The sequence below is a fragment of the Notamacropus eugenii genome, chromosome 3, assembly GCF_028372415.1.
Source record: "Notamacropus eugenii isolate mMacEug1 chromosome 3, mMacEug1.pri_v2, whole genome shotgun sequence".
In the NCBI taxonomy this organism is placed as follows: domain Eukaryota; kingdom Metazoa; phylum Chordata; class Mammalia; order Diprotodontia; family Macropodidae; genus Notamacropus; species Notamacropus eugenii.
Genome location: NC_092874.1, coordinates 50,244,419 through 50,266,899, shown reverse-complemented (window position 1 = coordinate 50,266,899; position 22,481 = coordinate 50,244,419). Strand labels below are relative to the sequence as shown.

Sequence of the window (22,481 nt, the reverse complement as noted above, 5' to 3'; positions counted from 1 at the left end):
TAGTTCTGTTGAATAGTGCCACTCCATCCTTCTATTGGCTCATGTTTCTACTCTTGGGGAGAGCTGTAGTGGCTCCTGTTGAAGAACACTGGAGATTAGCCTGTGTTGACCTGCAAAAGGGCAGAAATAAGGAAAAAAACAGTCATGTGGAGATGGATGTTCTTAATAGATTGGGCAGGGGTGAAGATTGGTAGGGCAAGTGGGGGTGGGGAGAGAGGCAGGATTGGCAGGATGTTCCAAGCCTTGTCTTTAGTAATTTTATGTAAGCTTCCATCTTAACATTTTTCATCTTACTACCAGCCTCCTGAATATTTGTATTAATGTTGTAATATTAACCTAACACTAGTAAGCCATTGGATTGGAAATGGGATGTGGCATGAATGTACCTTAAATATAGCAATTGAAAAGAAAAATTTTGATGAGATGTTTCATAAGAACTGAACTAGTTTCACACAATTTTGTTAAGACAACTTAACTATTTTTGTCACAATTGAAATATTTTATCCTTCTGAAATGGAAAGTGTACTTATTTTGAATTGCAGTTCATTATCATATCCTTATCATGCATCTGTAAAAATTTAGTCTGAATTGAATAAATTACTAATGAAGCATTTTTTGTCACAAGTTTTCTAGAGAAAAAATATATTTCTATTAGCTATAGATTGTTTTCTTTAAGTTCATGACATATTAAGAAATTGTTCTTATACAGGTAAATGGTTGCAGTTTGGTGCAAGCAGATATTCCTGCAAATTTATTAATGGTACAGTATTACCAGTTATTTAATAATAATAACAATGTTTAATACTAAGAGCACTTGTCTACTAGCTTACTAATCAGTCTTTTCTTCTTTATGTGGTGCTATCTTTGTGATGTATACATGCCTTTAACCTCATACAAGACATTTGTTTTTTGTTAAAAAGCTTAACATTAACAGAATTTTCAACTATTCTTTATGTCAGAACTTGCAAAGTTCAAATTACATTAACCACACAGCAGGTCAATAAGCTCTTAGATGATATGGAAATCAGAATTTGAATAAGTTCCTCTTGAGGAATGCTTTAAGTACTGATTTTTAAGGAACTTGAATTGATTTAGGAAGAAGAATTTGGAGTTGGTGAGTCTTACTCAGAGCAAGGAGCACAGTTTCCTTCGAAACGACTAGAGATGATGGAGAATGAATTGGCTGGGAAACAGCAAGAGATTGAAGAGCTAAACAGAGAACTTGAGGAAATGAGGGCAGCATATGGCACGGAAGGATTCCAACAGGTGTGCTTACCTTATGTTGCTTTCTGTTTATCTCTTATCAAACGAAAACCCTGATATCAATTAGGAGTGCATGACCATTATTTAGAGATGGTTTTAAACAGGAATGTTAAAGTTATAGTTGTCCTAATATAAATTGGACTCCTGACACATTTCATTCATATTCCATGGTCACAGTTTTCAGTCCTTGTACATTGTGTGTATAATATTCGGAAAATAAATCTTAGAGTCATTTGTTGGAGGTTTTTAAAGTATATAATAGGAAAACCTTATTCATCAAGCTTTCCTGGTATCAGCCTGCGCAGAGAATGAATTCTTGCTATGTCTGACCAGATTCGCTGCAGACCATAGGCTGCAGATATACAGTGGAACTTGGAGAATATGAAAATGTATCATTTGCTTCTTGATTTAAAAGAGACCTGTCTTTTGAACATGTTGAGATTTTGGTACCATTGACATTTGTATTATTATAATAACTGTCTGTTTCTCATTCCATTTAAAATTTATTGGTCTTTATTTTTCTTAATTGCTTTGTATTTCATATTTCTGCATTTAAGTTTTACAAAAATTCCCTTTTTTCATTTATTTGCAGTAATTTCTAAAGAACCTTTAGTAGTTTAAGCAGTATTTAGTTGAATTCTTTATTGCTGTGTTTTCGATTGCTATTCAATAGGTTAATTTCAGGAGGTTAATTTTTTGGTAACTGAATTAAAGATTAGTTATAATTTTTTGTTATTTAGTCTTTCTCAGTTGTGTCTGACTCTTCATGACCCCATTTGGTGTTTTCTTAGCAAAGATACTAGAGTGGTTTTGCCATTTCCTTCTTCATCTCATTTTACAGATGAGGAAACTGAGGCAAACTTGCTCAGGGTCACACAGCTAGTAAGTGTTTGAGGTTGAATTTGACCTGAGGAAGAGGCATCTTCCTGACCCTAAGCCTGGGGCTCTATCCACTGGACTACCTAGAGGCCCCAGTTATAATAATAACAGCCATAAATTTGTATGGTGCTTCATGATTTACCTAGTTCTTTTTAAGAATTTTTCAAGTTCTTAAAGTTCTTTTAAAAGAACTGTTTACGTATGTTATTCTTGTAGTAACTCTAGGAGGTAGATCGAGCAGATGATACTATCCACATTTAACCAATGAATAAGCTGAGGCTCAGAGCTCAACCCCAAGGTCACACAGCTAGTAAAAGACAGAAGTGAGCCTGGATACCGGCTTTTCTGTCTTCATGTCTTTCACTGTATTTCATGTGTCATCCTGTAATAACAGTGTTGGACACTGTTTTATGGCAGTCCACATAGACAATTGTGACTTTAAAGCACTGCGGTTGCATAGTTGGCGTGAGTTCTTATGGGGGCTCTCAAGTGTATTGGGTGACCACTGATGACAGGCCTGTTCTCCTTAGGATACAATGAAAAAGAGAAAAAAATCACTGTAGTTAGAGTGACATTTCTGGTGATTACAACTGCTGACAGAAGAAAGCACTCCTACATGTTCCTTTTTAGGTATTCATAGAGACAAGAATAAGGGTATGTCAGTAATATTCTGTTTACTTGATGTCTTCAAAATGAACATGAGGGAAGGTGGAATTTTCTTTTTCCTAGTGGATAGTTAACATGTCTTCATATTCTGTCAAACTAGGAAATCAAAATACTTTTCAGTTAAACTAGTGAGTCAGAAAATCTAAAGTACCAACTTAGAGCAAGGGTAGAAGAAATTAATTTGACTGATCTAATAGGAATACATCCATCTGCTATTTAAAAAAAATAACATCTACCCTCTCTGTTAAGACCATCAAGAAGGTAGAACATTCCAGAAAAGCTCCTGTGGCAATGAAGTCCAATGCTGAACAGTTTTCACTGAAAACACTTCATGAGTATACGGAATGGTTTTACTAGTTTTGTATTTTTATTTTCCCACAAGTATGGGAATATGTCAAAACAAAGAATTTGGTGACCACATGTTTGCACCCTGCTTGCATAATATTATTGCACTAGCAAAAATATTACCCATTTTTGGGAAAGAGGAATACAGGCTTTTGCTTTTGGATGATTTGTAACATGTTTTATATCATTGAATATTTTAAAGATTCTAAATTTATGTGAAAGAATTTTGCTATGAAATTGATTATGAAATTCTTTTGAAGGGTACCTCAATTAAATCATGTGTCTATTTCCTCCATATTTAGGAAGAAATTCTGTATTTTCTCCATAAATATTCAGGAATAATTCCTCTTTTACTATAAAGTCTCTTGGTAGGGGATTCTCATTTCCTCTATGATTTTGTTTTTCTCTCTGGACCAGAAATCCTAGAACCCAGTGTTTCAATTAACTTTACCAGGAAAATCACTTTAAAATCATTCAGCTTTATGACTAACATTACTGTCATCCATCTTTTATGGCTACACAAGTATATGTCCGGAATAAAAGATTTATTCCTTTAATAAATATTATGAGTAAAACAGTGCTTTCCTTTGAAAGCTCCATTTGGTATGTCTGTGGCATACATAGGTAAGAAATTTTGTGTAAAATAATAGTTACTTTCCTTAGAAAAAATGCAAAGCAAAAGTTTATTTAGGGAAAACACAAATTCAGAATTACAGATTTTAATATTCTTGCCTATTGAAGTTGTTCAGAATAATTGAGTGATTTTATTGTCAAGATGAAAAATAATGATAGTAACAATGCAGATATTATAACTCAAAAATAAAATGTAACAAGTACTCTGTGTGTTATTGGCGTTTAGAGATATTGGTGATGTCCTTGTCAAGGAAGACAATGAAGACATTATATATCAGTCTATATTCTCATGATCACATGGATATGAGTATTCCTACCGTTGTTATCAGTAACGGTCCATTCACACCTTGTCATCCTTTGCAATAATTGTTTGAGCCCATGCATAATTTTACCTAGAGTTAGACTAGAACCACTGAGCATTCCTGACCAGAAGCATATAATGGTCAGACACACTGTACTTTAGGAACATCAGTTTAGCAGCGATGCAGCTTGGGCAAGGCCAGAGGCAAGGACACCAATTAGGAGGCAATCCGGTAACATAGGGAGAGGGGATGAGGACCTGAACTAGGGTGATGGCCATGGGAATATTTGTATCTCATATAACTATAGCATTTGCTATGATATGTTATATATATATATATATACATATATTATATAATAGCATGTATTGAACTACATGCTGATTGATTTAATGAAGAACACGACAGATCTGAGAGAGGGTTGAGGGTTAGAACTAGCGATTTTTGACAACTGTTTGACTGTAGGGATGAGGGAATGGGAAGAAGCTAGTCTAATGGAGTGAAGATATTTACTATGTTACTGTTATTTTAGGAAACTTTGATTTCTCAAGTATAGGCGTTCCTTCTGGTCAACAAAGGAATTGCAACCCTTCCATAATTTATTTAGATGTCTTCAGGAGTTTCCATGGCTCCCAAGTTCGTCATCCTAAAATTAATCTGATCATAAGTTGCTTTCATTTAGCTAATTGGGTACTAGAATGACGTACACACTTTTGTTAATGTAGCCTAAAATTATATTCCCTTTTGTTTTGATCGACTATGCAATGTTGCGGGTTCATTGATCTCTAAAGTTCACTAAAACACAGAGACCATTTCTCCAGGAACTGTGTGTAGATTCATCTCCCTCAGCATGCACTTGTACTTTTGTTTTTTAACCTAAATTCAGCACCTTATGTCTGTGTGTTTTATTTTATCTTATGGTTCCAGTCTGTTGAGATCTTTTGTGTTCCCAGTTCTGTCATGCAGGAGATTATCTGTCCCAGTTTTGTTTCACTATATATTTGATAAAATTCTTCATCTGAACTATCAGTAAATTTTTTTTAACAGAACAGGGTCAAGGATAGAGTATCTAGTGGACAGAGCGGGTAGATATTTCCCTACAAATTGATATCATTATTTTAATCACCACCCCAGAATGTTCAGCCAGTTTTGAATTCACTTCATTGTATTATCAGGTCGCTAGGTGGCGCAGTGGATTGAGTCCTGAGTCTGGAGTCAGGAAGAATCATCTTCCTGAGTCCAAATGTTAGACACTTAGTAACTGTGTGACCCTGGGCAAGTCACTGAACCCTGTTGGCTTTAGTTTCCTCATCTGTAAAATGAGGTGAAGAAATGGCAAGCCACTCTAGTATCTCTTCTAAGAATATCCCACAGGGGGCCATGAAGAACAATTGTAAAATTATCATTTATTTTCCCTACTTATCCACCTTATCCACCAAGATCTCTCTAAAAGACAGAATCCACTATTTCCAAATCTCAAATAAATTGTAGGCATGTCTTTGACATCTTGAACCCACCATGTTTAGTATATAGACTAAATTTGTTACTATAGCATGAGGGAATAATATCTGTGACCATTTCAAGATGTAGCACTAGGCTCTAACTAAAAAATATGCCTTAGATATGGAGATAACACCTACTTCTTAAAATTATGGAAACTCTTTCATGTGTCCATGAAAATGCAGTAAGCACAAGTGGGTTCAGGTTGTCAAATAGATTCTTTAATGATACATAGATCATAGATAGTTCTAAATGCTGCTGACAAGTCAGAAGACTAGTAGAAACTGTAAAGATTTTCTAGAGATTGAAAAAAAAATGAGAAAAAGGCTTGTTTCAGTTTGGGTTCACTGCTTAAATTAAAGTTATGTTCTTAGGTTATACAACTTCACATTTCACCATTATGATGACAAACAAGCAAATGACCAGAAAGCAGGAGGTGTTATGGCATTGTGGATGAGCACTGGACCTATTTTGTCATCCCGGGCACGTGTCTTAGCTGCTTTGAGCCTCAGTTACCTTATCTGTAAAATGGCGAGCGAGTGACAACACTCATTTTATAGATCATCTTTGTAAAATATCTCCAAAGTGTTATATGAATGTGAGCTATTTTTTCCCACAAGAGAGCAAATTTTAGGGCCCATTCTAGGCAGTTCCTATTCGTTCCTTTGTCACAAACCATCTCTTTCTACAGTTATGTCTTTGGCTTTTCACAATAACTTATTCACAGTGGGAACCCTGAGTCATCAAGAAAAAAGGTCACTTAAATTCAGCATCCTCCATTTAAGAAGACAGCAAAGTATATCAAAACTTCCCCTGATTGTACTAGCTGGTCCACCTGTTTCTCTTGCTCCTTTCACTGCCAGACTTTCTGAAAGAGTTGTTTGTACCTGGGACTCCCCTGAGGCCCTTCGAGTCTGGCTTCCCCACCATTGACCATGGGGACCTCATTGGACCTTCTTGTCTTCCCACCCTCTCTGTGCCGCTGCCCCTCCCACTTCCTCCTCAGTGTGTGTCTGGGCAGTGTGTAGTCAGCTGTCCTGATCGCTTGCCTTCTCTATCTGCCCCTGGTGACTGATTTACTTAGAAGCTTCACCATACTTCTCACTGTGGGCTCTTGGCTGTCCTTCCGGGAAAATAGCTTCTTATTAGACAAAGTCTCTGGACCTGCCTTGCTCCACCTTTTCCCCTGCCATGTTCTTTTGAAGTCAGATAGGTGAAAGCTTCTAGAGCCATGCAGTCCTGAGGTCCATTCCACTGAAGCTCAGTAGTGACGACTGTGAGATCAGATTTCCTTCCTTGAACTAGCAGCTAGCTAGACTTTACTTTTCTGTTTTTCTGGGTGGGAGTATTAGGAGAAACTTATCAGAGGAAGCTATGCAGAATGACCACCCACTTAGGGTTTCAGGCTCTTTACAAACCAAAAATGCAACCCAAGTCAGCGAGGGAAGAGAAGAGGTCAAGATTTCTATAATGGCTACTCTGTGCTAACCACTTTACAAATATTATCTCATTGGAGGCTCACAACAACCCTCTGAGATGGATACTGCCATTATCCCCATTTCACAGTTAAGAAAATTGAGGCAAACAGATGAAATAACTTTTGTTACACAACTAGTAGTATCTGAGGTCAAATTTGAATTCAAGGCTTCCCAATTCCAGACCCAGTGTTCTATACATTGTACCACCTAGTGGCAGCTAGAAGTAAACGTTCTTAACACTCCGTTAGGAGACTCTTAATCTACCTTTAACCTGTATTTATTTCTATCTTTTGAGACTCTTCCTATCCTTCAAGGCCCATCTCAGTTGCTACCACTCCCTTGAAGCCCTCTCTAATCCCCCCAGATGTAATTCGTTTCTCCTTCATTAGAACCATGTTATACCTCTCCTGGATCAATCATACTTTAATTTGTATCTGGGTTTGTTGTTGTTTTTTTCTTTCTTCAAAGTCTTTATCTTCCTCATTTGAGTGTAAACTACTTGAAATCCAAAGCTCTCATATCTTGTTCATCTTTATATCCCCAACAGCACCCAACACGATGCTTTGCATATGTAGTAGGCATTTAATAAATTGTTAAATTTAATTAAAATGATTCAAATTTCTGTTTAATTCAGACACTTATAAAGATATCTGATGTGAAAAATGTGGTAGAACATATCTCTGATCTGTGCTGCCAGGGAGACTGAGGCTTGCAGATATCCTGGGTATTCCCAACTGCAATGAGATAAGCTGATCAGGTGTCTGAATGTTATGAACCCCAGGGTCTGGGAAGCTACCATATTGTCTGAGGAGGGCCAAACTGAACCAGGTTGGAAATAGAAGAAGTCTCCAGCTCCTGTGCCAATTAGAGTAAGACTGGACTCGTAAATAGCGCCTGTGCTTCTGTCCTAGGAGAGATAGGAAACCTGCTCTTCAGAAAGAAGAAGGAAATGTCTGCTTCAATAAGATTTAGAATCTAGCATATTATGTCAACGTTTAGCCATAAATCATTTTAATAGTAATCAACCTGTAATTGTATTTTGAGTTGTTTTTGATCACCCATTTTCACTTTTTTTAATAGCTTCAAGAATTTGAAGCTGCAATTAAGCAAAGAGATGGCATCATAACCCAACTTACGGCTACCCTGCAGCAGGCAAGAAGAGAAAAAGATGAAACTATGAGAGAATTTTTAGAAGTGACAGAACAAAGTCAGAAGTTGCAAATACAGTTCCATCATGTAAGTCTGATTGATGGTAAATTTTCATTATTTGATAATAGTATAATTTATTTCTTGCAACTTTTGTGTCTTTCAGGATAAATATTATGTTCACCTAATATTTGTTTATTATGGATTATTATATAAGGAAAATAATGGGTGCCAGTTAATCTCATTAACCAAACATCAGTTTATATTCCCCTTGGTGGTTTCCTTTTTATTGGGTTTTCTGCTTTCTCCTTTTGTTTTCCATTTGAAGAATTACAGATGATAGAAAGTTCCATGATTTACATTACCATTGTTTACTAATGGCTTCTATGTCTGAGATTGAGCTTTGTCCTCAAAATAGTAGGAGAGCTAAATAATTTTCTAAGCAATAATAATAATAATAATAATAATTCCTTAGAACAAAAAATTCTTTGAGCAAATAATAAGGCTCATGGTTATTCTTTCTCTCCCCCTCAAAAAACTCCTTTACCATTCATTTGTAGTTTGTAATGCATGTGTGTGTGTGTGTATAGAAGCAGAAGTGATCAAAAATCTGCAGATAAAGTGGTAATAAGCAGAGGTAGAATTAATAACCAGATGGGTGTCTCTTTCTTTTCATGACGATTGTTTCCTTCATAGCTGATGAATGTTTTTTAGCATGATATTAACTGCAAAAAAAAAATCTGTAAAAATCAAATTTCAGGCTTGAAATTTACCTTTCATCATGCTACCTCTTTTTTCAGTGGACTTTATTGAACACATTTTCATAAGCAAGGCCAGGGCTTTCTCCTCCAGGTTCATTTTGAGGATACCTCTTACAGGGTCACCCAGAAACTTTGTGGAAGAAGGAGAAACTGACCGTGTGAACCTTGGCCTGCAACAGGGATTCTTAACTTGGGGTCCAGGAGCTTCATTTTTTAGTGTTTTGGTAACCACATTCCAATGTAACTACTTTCTTTTGTCATGCTTTTTTTTTAATTTTATACTTTTAAAGACATAATTTTGAGAGGGGAAAGCCAAGATGGCAGAATAACAGAACAAGTATGACACAATTCCTCCAACACAGACTTTCCTCAAAGATTTGGAAAATGCACCAAGTCAATTCCTGATCAGGAAATTTAGAAACAAAATCACAGCAAGGCTTTTTTATTTCTTTTCTAATTAAGATTAGTATAGGGAGAGAAAGAGTTCTCTGGATATTGGGGACAGGACCTGTCCAGACATATGGCTACATGCCAGAAATGAAGAAGGACTGAGGCTGTGTCCCGGAGCAAGAAAGGGACCCAGCCTTGTTCAGGAACAGGTGCCCAGTGACAGACCTGCCCCAGACCCAAGGTGAACTCAGGAGGGCACCTATGCCTAGGGGTGGCATCCCAGGGTAAGGAAAAGTGGTGGACCTTAGGCTGTGTCCTGAGTGAGGAGCAAGTCCAGGACTCTGACCAAGAAGCAGAGCAGGGTCTCTGTTCTAGCCCCCAGCCTAGTTTGAAGCCTCCAGTGAAATAATGAAGATGGGAATCCCAGACAAAAGGGGACCTTGCATTTTGGTCACACAGAACCAATGACAGTGTCTGAGTCCAGCCACAGTCTACTGGAGCTTCCAAAAAAGAACAAGCCAACGCTAGTGTTTGCATTCCCAGACCAGAGCCAGAAACTTGCAGAGCTCAGACCAGGAGGGCAATAATCAGACATGGCCCCAGATCACATTGCTTTAGGATCATTAAGAGGTTTCAGGTGTCCAAGCTGAGTGGTCCTTGAGGTCTTGGAATTGTATAACAACACTCAGCCCTCCAGGAAAGCATCAGAAGGATCCAAGACAACAAAATCTCAGTTCAGACATTTCTCCCAGAAATGCACAGAGCCCAGTCCTAACATCAAGTCCAAAGTCAGGAAGGAGGCTGGAAAAATGAGCAAACTAAAAAAAATCACCATAAAGAGGTATTATCATGGCAGAAACACTCAGGACACAAGCTCAGAATAGAGTGGCTCCAAAATGTCAAGAAACAGAGCCTCAGATATAAACGTAGCTTGCACAGAAGTTTAACCAGAATTCCCGGGAGAAGGGAAACAAGAGTGTTAGAAAGAACTCAAAATAATTTTAGAAACCAAATGAGAGACTTAGAGGAGAAAAATTGAGGAAAAAAATTGGAGCTGTGGGAAAAAAAATTTGGAAAGTTTATTAATGTCATGGAACAAGAGGTACAAAACCTTACCAAGAAAAAACTCCCTAGAAGCTGGGAGAAGCAGTGGATAGAGTGCCAAGACTGAAGTCAGGAAGACCTGGGTTCAAGTGTGGCCTCAGGGACTCACTAGCTTACTAGTGACTCAGGACAAGTCATTTAACTCTGTTAGCCTCCATCTCCTCATGTGTCAGATGTATGTGATACTAGTACCTACCTCCCAAAATTGTTGTGAGGATAAAATGAAATAATGATTGTCAAGAGCTTAGCACAGTACGTAAGTGCTCATAGTGAGCACTATATAGATATTAGCTATTATTATTAAAATTAGAATTGATCAAATAGAAACTAATGTCCATAAGACAAGAAGTGTTAAAGTAAAAAAAAAAAAAATTAAAGAAAATATAACGTATCTCATAGCAAAAACAGCTTATGTGAGAAACAGATTGAAGAGAAAAAAATATGTAAGAACCACTGAACTACCTGAAAGTAAATGACCAAAAAAGAGCTTAGATACGTTTCAAGAAATTGTAAAGGAAAACTTTTCCAGATATCTTAAAACCAGAAGGCAAAATAGAAATAGAAAGAATCAGCTGATCACCTCCTGAAAGAAACTCCAAAACAAAAACTCCCCGGAATATTGTAGCCAAAATCCAGAGTTTCAGGGTCAAAGAAAAAACACTAGAAGCAGACAGCAAAGAAGAATTCAAGTACCAAGGAGCCATAGTTAGAATAACACAAAATTTCCCAGGCACCACTTCAAAGGAACAGGAACCTTGGAATAGAATGTTCCAGAAGGCAAAGAATCTAGGGGCTTAGAGCTAAGAATAACTCAGCCACTACAAGGAGAAAAATGGCTTTGTAATGAAATGGAAATCTTCCAAGCATACCTAGTAGAAAGATCAGAGCTCAGTTAAAGAAACTCAGGACTTGAGAGAAACACAAAAATGTAAACGTGATTATACTCTTTGACCTAGCAATATCACTGTGAGGTCTGTTTCCCAAGGTGATAAGGGGAAAAGGAAAAGAACCTAAATGTTCTCAAATATTTATAGCAGTTCTCTTTATGATGGCAGAGACCTGGAAATTGAGAGGATGTCCATCAATTGAGGAATGGCCAAACTAGTGTTGATGTATGACTGCGATGGAATACTACTTTGCAGTAAGAATTATAAGCAGGTTGATTTTAGAAAAACATGGAAATACTTGCATGAAATAATGAAAAGTAAAATGAACAAAACCAAGAAAACATTATATATAGTAACAGCAATGTTGTTCGAAGAAGAATTGTCAACAACTAAGTTATTATGAGTATTATTATGAGTATTAAACACTCAAATCAACCATAAAGGACCTATGAAGGAAGATGCTGTCCACGTCCAGCAAAAGAACTGATAAATAGAAGTATGCATAGAATGGTTCTACATCTCTTTGTAAATCTGTGTCAAATGATGGCCTTTTAGTTCAGGGTGGAGAAAGGAGGGAGGGAGACAGTTTGGAACTTAACATGTAACACAAAAATATTAAATTTACATTTAAAATGTAAAGTAAAAAAACAGATGAATCAAAGAACAAATCATAGAAAAATATCAGCAATTTCATTGAAGACAAGAACAATAATGAGACAACACGTCAAAAGTTTTGGAATATAACTAAGATCTTACAGAGAAATTCATATCTCTAAACACTTTATCAGTAAAAGAAAGAGTAAGTCAACTAATAGAAACTCTGAAAATCAAAGAAGAGACTAACAAAATTAAAAAAAAGAAATCATTGAATTAATAAATAAAACTAGAAGCTGTTATTAAAAAAAATAAAGTAAATCAGTAGCTAACTTGATTTTTAAAAGACAAAGAAGAAAACCAAATTAGCAGTATCAAAAAAAAAGTTTTAAAGGTGAATCTACTACCAATGAGGAAGAAATAATAAATTATTGGGAACTGTTTTGCCCAGTTATATACCAAAAAATGGCAGGATAAATGAAGTCAAACAATATTTTCAAAAATATAAAATGCTCAGATTAACAGATTAAAATGCTGCCAAATAGAAGACAATCCAACATTAGAAAAAGAAATTGAAGAAGCCATAAATGATTTCCAAAGAAAAATACCCCAATATCAGTTAGATTTACAAATGAGTTCTTTCAAACATTTTACAATTAATTCTAATACCACAAAAACTGGAAAAGTTGGAAAAGAAGAGATCACAAGAAATTCCTTATATGTATAAACCCGATCATGATACATAAACCAAAGAGAGGCAGAACAGAGAAAAAAAATTGGACCAGTATCACTAATGAATACTGATGCACAAAAAAGGATTTTTTAAAATAAAATGTCAGCAAGGAAACTACAACATATCGCAAAGACTACAAACTCTGACAAAGCTGGATTTATACCAGGAATGTAGGGCTGATTCAGTATAAGGAAAGCTATAAATATAATAGATCACATTAATTTTTTAAAATTATATCAATAGATGCAAGAAAATCTTTTGACATACTACCACACTCATTTGTATTTAAAAAAAAAAAACAAAACTCTTGAAAACATAGGAATTGAATCTTTCATTTAATAGTGTAAGTCAAATCAAGAGCCAGCGTATCTGTAATGTGAATAAACTAGAGGACTTTGTTCTAGTTTAAGACCCAGGATGAAGCAAGTAGGTTCATTATCACTACTGCTGTTTAATATAATACTCAGCCTGCTAGCTACAGCCAGAAGAGAAGAAAGAAAGCTCAGAGGACGAGCACAGGCAAAGAGGAGGCGACTAGCATTTCTGCAGATAGGACTTAGATAACTGTTTACTTAGATAGGCAGCTGAAAAATAATTGAAACAATTAACTTCAGCACAATTTTAGGATATAGAACAAACCCACGTAAAACATCAGGGTTTCTGTATATAGTTCTAAAATAATTCAGCAGTAAAATAACTACAAACAGTATTACATACCCGTCAAAGCAAAAACAAGAACTACATGAGAACAACTGCAGTGTAAGATATCTTTAGACAGATAAAGACATCTGAGTAATTAGATAAACATTAACTGGACGTGGGCTGAGCTGAGCCAAAACAATAATGACTACGCTACCCAAGTTCTAATTTACCTTTTCAGTGCCGTACCAACCAAACTACCAAAGGATCACTTTATATAGCTAGGAAAAAACATACATCAAGAGGACCTAACGATCAAGAATATCAGGAGAATTAATGAGAAAAAAAAAGTGGGAAGAAAAAGGGCCTAGCAGTACTAGATCTCACAGTAACCTACCACAAAACAGTAGTCATCAGAACGTTTTAATACTGAGTAAGAAATGGAGAGGTTGATCAGTCAAACACAATATATAGGGGCAAATGAGTGTAGTGTTAGATAAACGAAAATATCCCAGAATTCACAAACAAAAACTTGAGAAAACTATAAAGCAGTCTAACAGAAACTAGTTATAGACTAATATCTCTCATCCTATAATAAGACAAACTCCAAATAAAGACATAATTCAGAGAGAAGGGTGACATAAACAGGTTAGAGGAGCAAAGAAGAAATTACCTGTCAAAGTAAGAGCGTTTCCCAAAGTGATAGTCAGAGGAAATGAATGGGCACTTTGTAAAGGAAGAAATCCAAGTGACCTATGACTGTATGAGAAAAAGTGCTGTAAATCAATAATTAGAGAAATGCAAATTAAAACAACTCAAAGGTACCACCTTATGCCTATCAGACTGGTAAAGTTGACAGAAAAAGAAATGACAAAGCTAGAGGGTCTGTGGGAAAAAAGTATATAATATGCTGTTAACTCTGCATTACTATGAACTGGTCCAGCCATTCTAGAAAGCAATTTGGAGCTATATACAAAGAGCTAACTAAGCCGTATTTATTCTGATCCATTGATACCGCTACTAGGTCTGTCCTCCCATAGAGAGCAAAGAAAGAGGAAAAGGGCACATATGTACAGTATTTTGGGATTATTGCAATAAAGAAAGGAAACTGAAAAGGTGCCTATCACTTGGGGAATGACTGAAGAAATGATATATGTATGTGATCTAATGCTGTTGTGCTATAAGAAACTCATGGTGCATGTTGAGATGTTTGTGTGTGTGTTGTGTGTGTATTTTTTTATATGACCAATGTGGGTATTTGTTTTAATTACAATATTTGTAATAGAGGTTTTGTTTTGTATCATTTTCTTATTGGAGGTCAGTGGGAGGGAGAGGAGATATTTATGAAAATAAAATTGAGTTAAATTAAAAAGTTATTTTGAGAAGGGATTCGTGGCACAAAAAAAGATTAAACTCCCTCCAGCCCCCACAACTCCCTAGTTAACTACTTAATCTGTGAGCTTTCTTGTAATAAGGACATGAGAACTATAGAGAGGGTTATGATGAGATTTCAGTAGCTATATAATATGTAAACATATATAGAAAGAGTTCGTCAAGGTATATACTTTGCATTTGCCTAGAAGGAGACTGAGAGTATCCTTATATATTTTGGTCCGATTACTCTTGACCATGACATTTTTCTGTAATCATATAAATTGTATTTCTTCCATTGTATTTTATACCATTAGTTGCATTTTCCTCCATTTCTGTTTTCACATCACTAACTGGAAAAGAGGAATTAACTTTTCTAGCTCTACCATAATTTTGACTTTTCAGAATTTCTGTGTTCTGTTTTCATAACAAAATGAACCGACTCCTTCTTTCCCTATGTGTTAGTGCCCTCCTGTACCATAAACAAAAATTTACCATGTATTTATTTTGTGTATGTCTTATATGCATATGTGTATATCATCTCCTCCAGTCAAATGTGTGTGTGTTCGTCCTTTGTTGCCGAAGAAGACCACGACATCAGAGAAATGATGACATGACTCGCACTTGACTTTGTTTTGAGTGAGGGAGGACTGTATAGGTCACCAGCCTCACTTCTCCTCCAGAGCCATCTGAATCCAGTGACCAGGTATTCATCAGGATGACTGGAGATGGCTCAGGATGAGGCAATTTATAAATTCCCTGAAGACATGAATTGTTTCATTTTTATTTCTGTGCCCCTAGCCCCTAGCATAATGCCTGGTAAGCTCATGATAAATGTATGTAGAGCGATTGAGAGGCTTTTTTCTAGTCTCAGCGTAGCCATCTTACTTTATTTCCACTAATTCGTGCACAGATTGCTAAACTGAAGGGGACATAAAATTACTATTTTATAAGCCTTTCTAGTTGATCAAATATGAGACAACACAGCTCTTATTAACATCTGTCCAAACAAAGTCTATACTTTCCCTCCAAAATCTGACCTGGATCAAACTAGTGGGAACTATCATGGCATTAAATTTCAGGTTATATCCATAAGGTTTTTTCCCTTTCAAAGAAATTTCATTTTAGGAGTGCTTCCTCCTTTATGAAGGTGGTCTTTGTAACTGGACCGATATATTCTGTTTAGGGGTCCCCTAGGCAAATGCCAAACTTGCTATATTTTTTCTACATATGTTTATATACTTTTATTGAATAGGTATTGAAATCTCATCATGAAACTCTCTGTAGCTCTCAGTGTTACAAGATCGCTTACAGCTTTAAAGTAGTCAGCTAGTAGTTAACTGGGGGCTGGAGGGATTTTAGACCTACTTGAGACCTTTTTGATGGGATCAGACCAGATCTGTCTTTTACCAAATGTTGCTCCCAGTTGAATGGTTTCATAGCGAATTTCCAGTTTCTAACTCATGATGGTAATATAACTGTTGTGGAAGGGTGCTTCTTTTTCTGTTAAACAATTTATACCCTATTAAGAGATTCTTATACTTGTCAAGATGGGAATTTTTCAGAACTTTATTTGGGAAGTGAGGTGGGGGTGGAGAGTGAGGTACCCTGGTATCAAAAAAAAAAAAAAGAAGAAAGAATTCTCTTTTTCTTCCTTTTTTTGTGCCAGTATAGCTGCTAACATTTTTAATGTCTCATTTTTTTTGCCTTTTTTAATTTTAGTTACAGGCTAGTCAAAGTCTGAGAAATACTAATCACAGCAGCACAGCTGCACATTTACTTCAAGCTAAACAACAAATTGTTTGGCAGCAGCTAAAAGAACAGGACCGTTTATTAGAAGATTATCAGAAGAAGAAAGAAGAATTCAAAATGCACATTAATTTCTTGCAAGAGAAAATTGGAACTTATGAGATGGAGATGGTATGCTCTTTTTAGTGATAGTCTACCAAAAGATTTGTAACTTTGCAATTAATTTTACGTTGACTTTTTATCTCCCTTTGAACTAATTTAAGAAACTTTAGAAATAAACATTCATGTCATCATTATTATTCAAATGACTCACAAAAGCTTTATATGAAGAAAAGGTCTTCTCATGGATAAAATGATAATTCATTTTGTAACTTTTTACAGCCCCATTATAATAACTCAAGTCTTGAGTTCTAAGCCACAAATTAAACATTTATGTGGTGATGAGTTCCTGCTGCTGGGTCTTATGATTAAGGCCTTTGGAAAAGCACAAATCCATGCTAATTAGGTGTTATAAGCAGATTACATTAAAGGGAAACTGAAATTAATAATGTTTCTATGTAGACTCAGATTTCTGACCCTGTTAGTATTTTACCTAAGAAGATCCCTGTATTTTCAAGGCATATTGTGAAATTCTGAAAAAAATTCTCAAAGCAAAATTTTAATTCCCTTTTAAAAAAAATCAAATATCACTTATTTGCTGAAAATATCAAAACAAAACATTTATTAAAGACCTTTTTCATGCCAGGCACTGTGATAAGCACAAATAATATGAAAACAAAAACCAAACAATCCTTGTCATTAAGGAGATTACATTCTCTTTGGGGGAGAAATGTGAAAACTGATGAATACAAAATATGTCCAAAATAAAGAAAATACAGTTTCCAGAGGTAGGTGGAAGTCATCAAGACAAGGCTTGGTGAGGGCATCTCAATGGAGCTAAACTTGGAAAGAAGTCTGAAGCTACGTTGAATGACTTTTAGCCATGGAGGGCAGCCTCTGCAAAGACACAGAGACAAAAGCTGGAATGTCAAGTATGGGGAACAGCAAGCAAGTCACTGAGCTAGAAGGTAGAGTGCGAGAAAGAGGTGGCAGAGGAGTCTAGAGGCATTAGAGAGCCGCTGGACCTTTGTGAACAGGGGAGGAACATGGTCAGAATTGTGTTTTAGGCATACGATTAGGGAGGAGACTGGAAGTAGGGAGACCAGTGAGGGAGACATTGAAATAGTCCTAGTGAGAGGTGAGGAAGGCCAAAACTGGGGTGGGTGTGGTGTGTAGAGGAGAGAAAGGGACAAATCCAAGCAATTCTGTGTAGCTACAATCCATAGTACTATGCACTTAATTGAATATGAGCTGTGAAGATGAGTGAAGTATTAAGAATGATACCATGCTTAAAAAACGAGCTGGCTGGAAAAGAGAATTTATGAAATTAAGCAATGATTATATGTAAAAAGCCCAGAAATCACTGGAAATCATTGACATAAATGCTAGAGAATGAAGCAATGATCAGGAGAAGTCTTGATATTTAAATATAGCTAAGGAAGGCATATCAGGACCAAAGTGCCGCATTTGGAATTGCCATTCAGACATTTTGCTAGTGTTATGTGAAAAATACACATACACTGGTGAGTATAAAGCTAAATGAAACCACAGTCCTTGTATTCCACAAGCTAAGACCCCAGTAAAGGGAGATACCACCAACAGAAAGAAGTATAATAGTAGTATAAGTAGAATGTGATTTGTGCCAGATGAAGAAAGTGGAAGAATTGTTCTATAATATTAGAGAAGCAGAGAGAGAAGCCTGCACAGAGAAGATTGAGTTTGCCCTGATCTTAGAAGAACTGGAAGTATTCCAATAGGTAGATACAGAAAGAGAGTATATTCCAAGTCAAGTCAAATCAATAAGCATTAATTATATGCTTACTAGATGCCTGTCACAGGTGGAGTGAACACCCTGAACAAGGAGAAAGGCACATCTGGTGAACCATTAGTAGCTCGCTAGAGCAAAGCCAGTGTAGAGGTCCAGTGGGGCGAGGTCACGTAGGGTCTTAAACGCCACATTATAGAACTTGAACTTTATTGGGTAGTCAGTAGGGAGCCATTGAAAGTTTTTAAGCAGAGAAGCTGAAGTCATTAGGAAAAAAAGGAACAGAAACAAACATGAAGAACCTACTACGTGTCCAACACTGGGCTAAGGTCTGCGCAAATGTCATCTCATTTAAGAAGGTCTTTACAGAGATTTTTCTGCCAGCAGTACGTGGGGCTATTCAAGTCAGGAAGCTATGTAGGTAGCTTTGGGGATTAATTTGCTTAACACATATTTATGAAGTGCGTACATGACTAATCAGCCCAACAATAATACTATGTGCCAGGCACTGACTGTTCCAAGTATTTTACTATCAAAGGAGATAATATTTGTAAAGTGCTTAGCATACATAGTGCCTGGCACTGGCCCATAGCAGGTACTATAAATGTTCATAGTATAGTGGTTATATCACATCTTGAACTATTCTCAGTTAACTAGTATTGATTTAATGAGTTTACTGTATAAAATTAATAAATGCAGAAGAGATACATCACTTAACAAGATCAACATTTTTGATAGGTAAACTACATAAGTAGTAGTCCAACTCAACAAGTGGCTCATAGTCCATAAACCATGATGTCATCAGTTCTTATCAGGCATAGTTCTCCTTATCCATGACTCTACAACTTGAGTCCAGAGCTGGAGTCAGGAAAAAGTTCATCCCTGTCTCCAAATTTCCATTGAAACCAGAATTTTGAGGTTGGATTGCCAAGCCAGAATATGATAGTTGTCCCAGATTTGGCTTGGAGTTTTGCTGTATTAGGTGGCTTCTAGTTCCGCCGTACTGGCAAGGCATCAGGCATCTGTGAATACACTTTTTCTCCATCCTTTTCCGATGAATCACCTCTGGTTTACCAGCAAGATCTAGGTCAGTAGTAGATTTTGTCATTAGTAGTCATGCAGAATACAGATCTTCTTCATGGTTATGCTTATTGACCCCCTTCCTAACTGAATAATAGATGTGTATGCACATTGTTGATCTTTTAAGAAACTTCAGAATAAAAGTTTATCAATTTTAAACCTGCTATATACAAATCACATTATTTAAGGCAATTAGTATACTATAAAATGAAAGGAGAATGCTTTACTATCAAACCTAGATGACAGAGTTCTGAAGCTATGTGCTAAGTTGCCATCAATTAAAGATTCTCTCTCTTATTTTCAGAAGGAACAAAAAGATTCAAGTAAAAAGGAATTAGAGGAAAAAGATTCAGTCATGGAAGAGTTAAAAATAAAACTAGTAGAAGAAGAAGAAAACTCATTTGAGCTGAAGGATAAACTCATTGCTACTGATAAATTACTGGGGGATTTCAAAGAACAGATTGTAGAAAAGGACAAAGAAATAAGTAATATAAGACTAGAATTAGCGAATTCTGAACAAAAAGAAAGACAGCGTTCTGGTGAAATAAAACAATTAATGGGGACTGTTGAAGAACTTCAGAAGAAAAGTCGTAAGGAAAGTCAACTTGACACTGAGACGGTACAAAGAATGGAAATACAGACTCAGCAGAAATTGGAGAAACTCCGAGTAGAGCTAGATGAAATGTATGGGCAGCAGATTGTGCAGATGAAACAAGAGTTAATAAAACAGCATCTGTTTGAACTCGATGAACTTAATGCACAACATAAAGGAGAACTGGAAAATGCTTTAAAAACATGTCCAGATGTTCCAGTAAATGAAAATCAAATACAGTTAATGAATATGGCAATTACTGAATTGAATCTAAAACTTCAAGATGCTATTTCTCAAAAGGAAAAAATAAGCAAGGAGTTAGAAATAATTTCAAGAGCAAAATCTATTTTGCAGAGTCAACTTGAAGACCTTTTTGAAGAATTAAACTTTTCTAGGGAGCAGGTTCAAAGAGCTCGACAGACAATAGCTGAACAAGAAGATGAACTTAACGAAGCACACAAATTGCTTAGCGGTGTGGAAGATTTGAAAGCCCAGATCGTGTCTGCGTCTGAATTCAGGAAGGACTTAGAGTTAAAGCATGAGGCCGAAGTCAGCAATTACAAGATAAAGCTTGAAATGCTAGAGAAAGAAAAGAACGCTGTTTTCGATAGAATGGCTGACTCTCGGGAAGCTGAATTAGAAAGACTGCGAACTCAGCTGCTATTCAGCCACGAAGAGGAACTAACTAGACTCCGGGAAGGCTTAGAAATTGAGCATGAAATGAACATAGAAAAACTGAAAGATAACTTAAGTGTTCACGATAAACAACAGATAGAGGAATTACAGAAGGAAATGAGTCATGAGATGGAAAGCATCCAATTTGAAAAAGACAATTTAATAACGAAGCAGAATCAATTATTTTTAGAAATTTCAAAGCTGAAAGATTTCCAGCAGTCTCTTGTAAATTCAAAATCAGAAGAAATGACTCTTCAGATTAAGGAGCTTCAGAAAGAGATTGAAGTACTCAGACAGGAAGAAAAGGAAAAGGGCACACTGGAACAAGAAGTGCAAGAGTTACAACTGAAAACAGAATTTTTGGAGAGGCAAATAAAGGAGAAAGAAGATGACCTTCAAGAAAAATTTACACAACTTGAAACTGAACATACCATTCTTAAAAATGAAAAGAAAACTCTAGAAGACATGTTGAAAATGTATTCTCCCATTAGCAAAGAAGAAGGTTTTATTTTCATAGATTCAGTTAAGCCCAAATCTGAAGAATGTGAGTGGCAAAAAAAAATTGATATACTCCTAGAAGAAAATGAAAAACTCACAAAACAGTGCACACAGCTAAACGAAGAGATTGAGAGGCAAAGGAATACATACTCATTTGCTGAAAAAAACTTTGAGATAAATTACCAGGAGTTAAGAGAAGAATATGCTTATCTTCTAAAGGTAAGATCTGATTTAGAGGACAGTAAAAGCAAACAGGAAGTAGAATATGAAAGGAAGCTAAAGGCTCTTACTGATGAGCTTTATCATGTACAGAAAAGTAAGCCAGTTCTTTTAGTGAAAACTAAAAGTGCAGATTGTGAAAGTTGTAAAGATGACAAGTCTTTCACAGCAGAAATTTCTGAAATGGGTGAAGTTGTTGAGAAAGATACTACAGAACTTATGGAGAAACTTGAGGTGACCCAGCGAGAGAAATTAGAACTATCAGAGAGACTGTCAGATCTTTCTGAACAGTTCAAGCATAAACATAGTGAAATTAATCACTTAAGTGAGGAAGTGAAATCTCTAAAGCAAGAGAAAGAACAAGTTTTAAAAAGATGCAAAGAGCTAGAAATCATAGTTGGCCATAGTCGAGCAGAACACATGGATGAGTTAAAACTTAAACCATGCAATTTTAAAAATGGTATTCAAACACAGGGAAATAAAGATTCTGCAGCTCCTGTACTTAAAATAAATAAAGACTTTGATGAAGGGGCAAAGATCATAGAGATGAATATTAGAAAAGAAAGCGAGCAAGAATTGGTGAAGCCTGAGAAGAATTCTCTTTTGGCTCCCATGGACTCTGTGACTGACCAGTTGGCTAATGAGTCGTTAACATCATCTTTAGCTATTGCACAGAGTGGAAATGACCAGCTTCGGCAGGAACTCAGTCCTCTGAAATCTGAACAGGTTTGTTTACTGATTCATGTGTGATTAAGCTAGAAGAGGGAAAAACCTCAATTAGAAAATATTTTTGTTCTTTACAAAAATATAAATGAACATTCTGAAAAGAAGAATAAAATTAACCTTTTTCAAGTTATTCTCATTAGGGCTTGTAACTTATTTTTCAGGTAGATTTTAAATAGACAAATTAAATTATCCTAATTTTCTGTAATTGTTATATTGGATCCAAAAAACATTAAAAACTAACTAATGAAAACAGTTTATATGTTCAGATAAAGCCAGAGGAAACATTTGACAGTTTATATTTTGCCAACTGTAATACTGTGAACATTAATCTAATTAATGAAAATTATTATAGAATGATATGGAAGTTACAAGTAGGATGATACATATTAC

At 36.0% G+C, this 22,481-nt stretch overlaps 1 protein-coding gene and 1 long non-coding RNA gene across 5 annotated transcripts in view; one reads left to right on the top strand and one right to left on the bottom strand.

Moving 5' to 3' along the window:
* Positions 1-22,481, bottom strand: part of LOC140530919 (uncharacterized) — a 949,813-nt gene that overhangs the window by 179,447 nt on the left and 747,885 nt on the right. The gene's annotated exons all lie outside the window — the stretch shown is intronic.
* LOC140531017 (A-kinase anchor protein 9-like) overlaps positions 1-22,481 on the top strand; it is a 92,767-nt gene that overhangs the window by 27,984 nt on the left and 42,302 nt on the right. Inside the window, exons 5-9 of the mRNA XM_072650219.1 lie at positions 710-760; positions 1,096-1,266; positions 8,144-8,299; positions 16,411-16,608; positions 19,686-21,365. Coding sequence (XP_072506320.1) covers positions 710-760; positions 1,096-1,266; positions 8,144-8,299; positions 16,411-16,608; positions 19,686-21,365 — 2,256 coding nt within the window. The remainder of the gene's footprint in view (positions 1-709; positions 761-1,095; positions 1,267-8,143; positions 8,300-16,410; positions 16,609-19,685; positions 21,366-22,481) is intronic.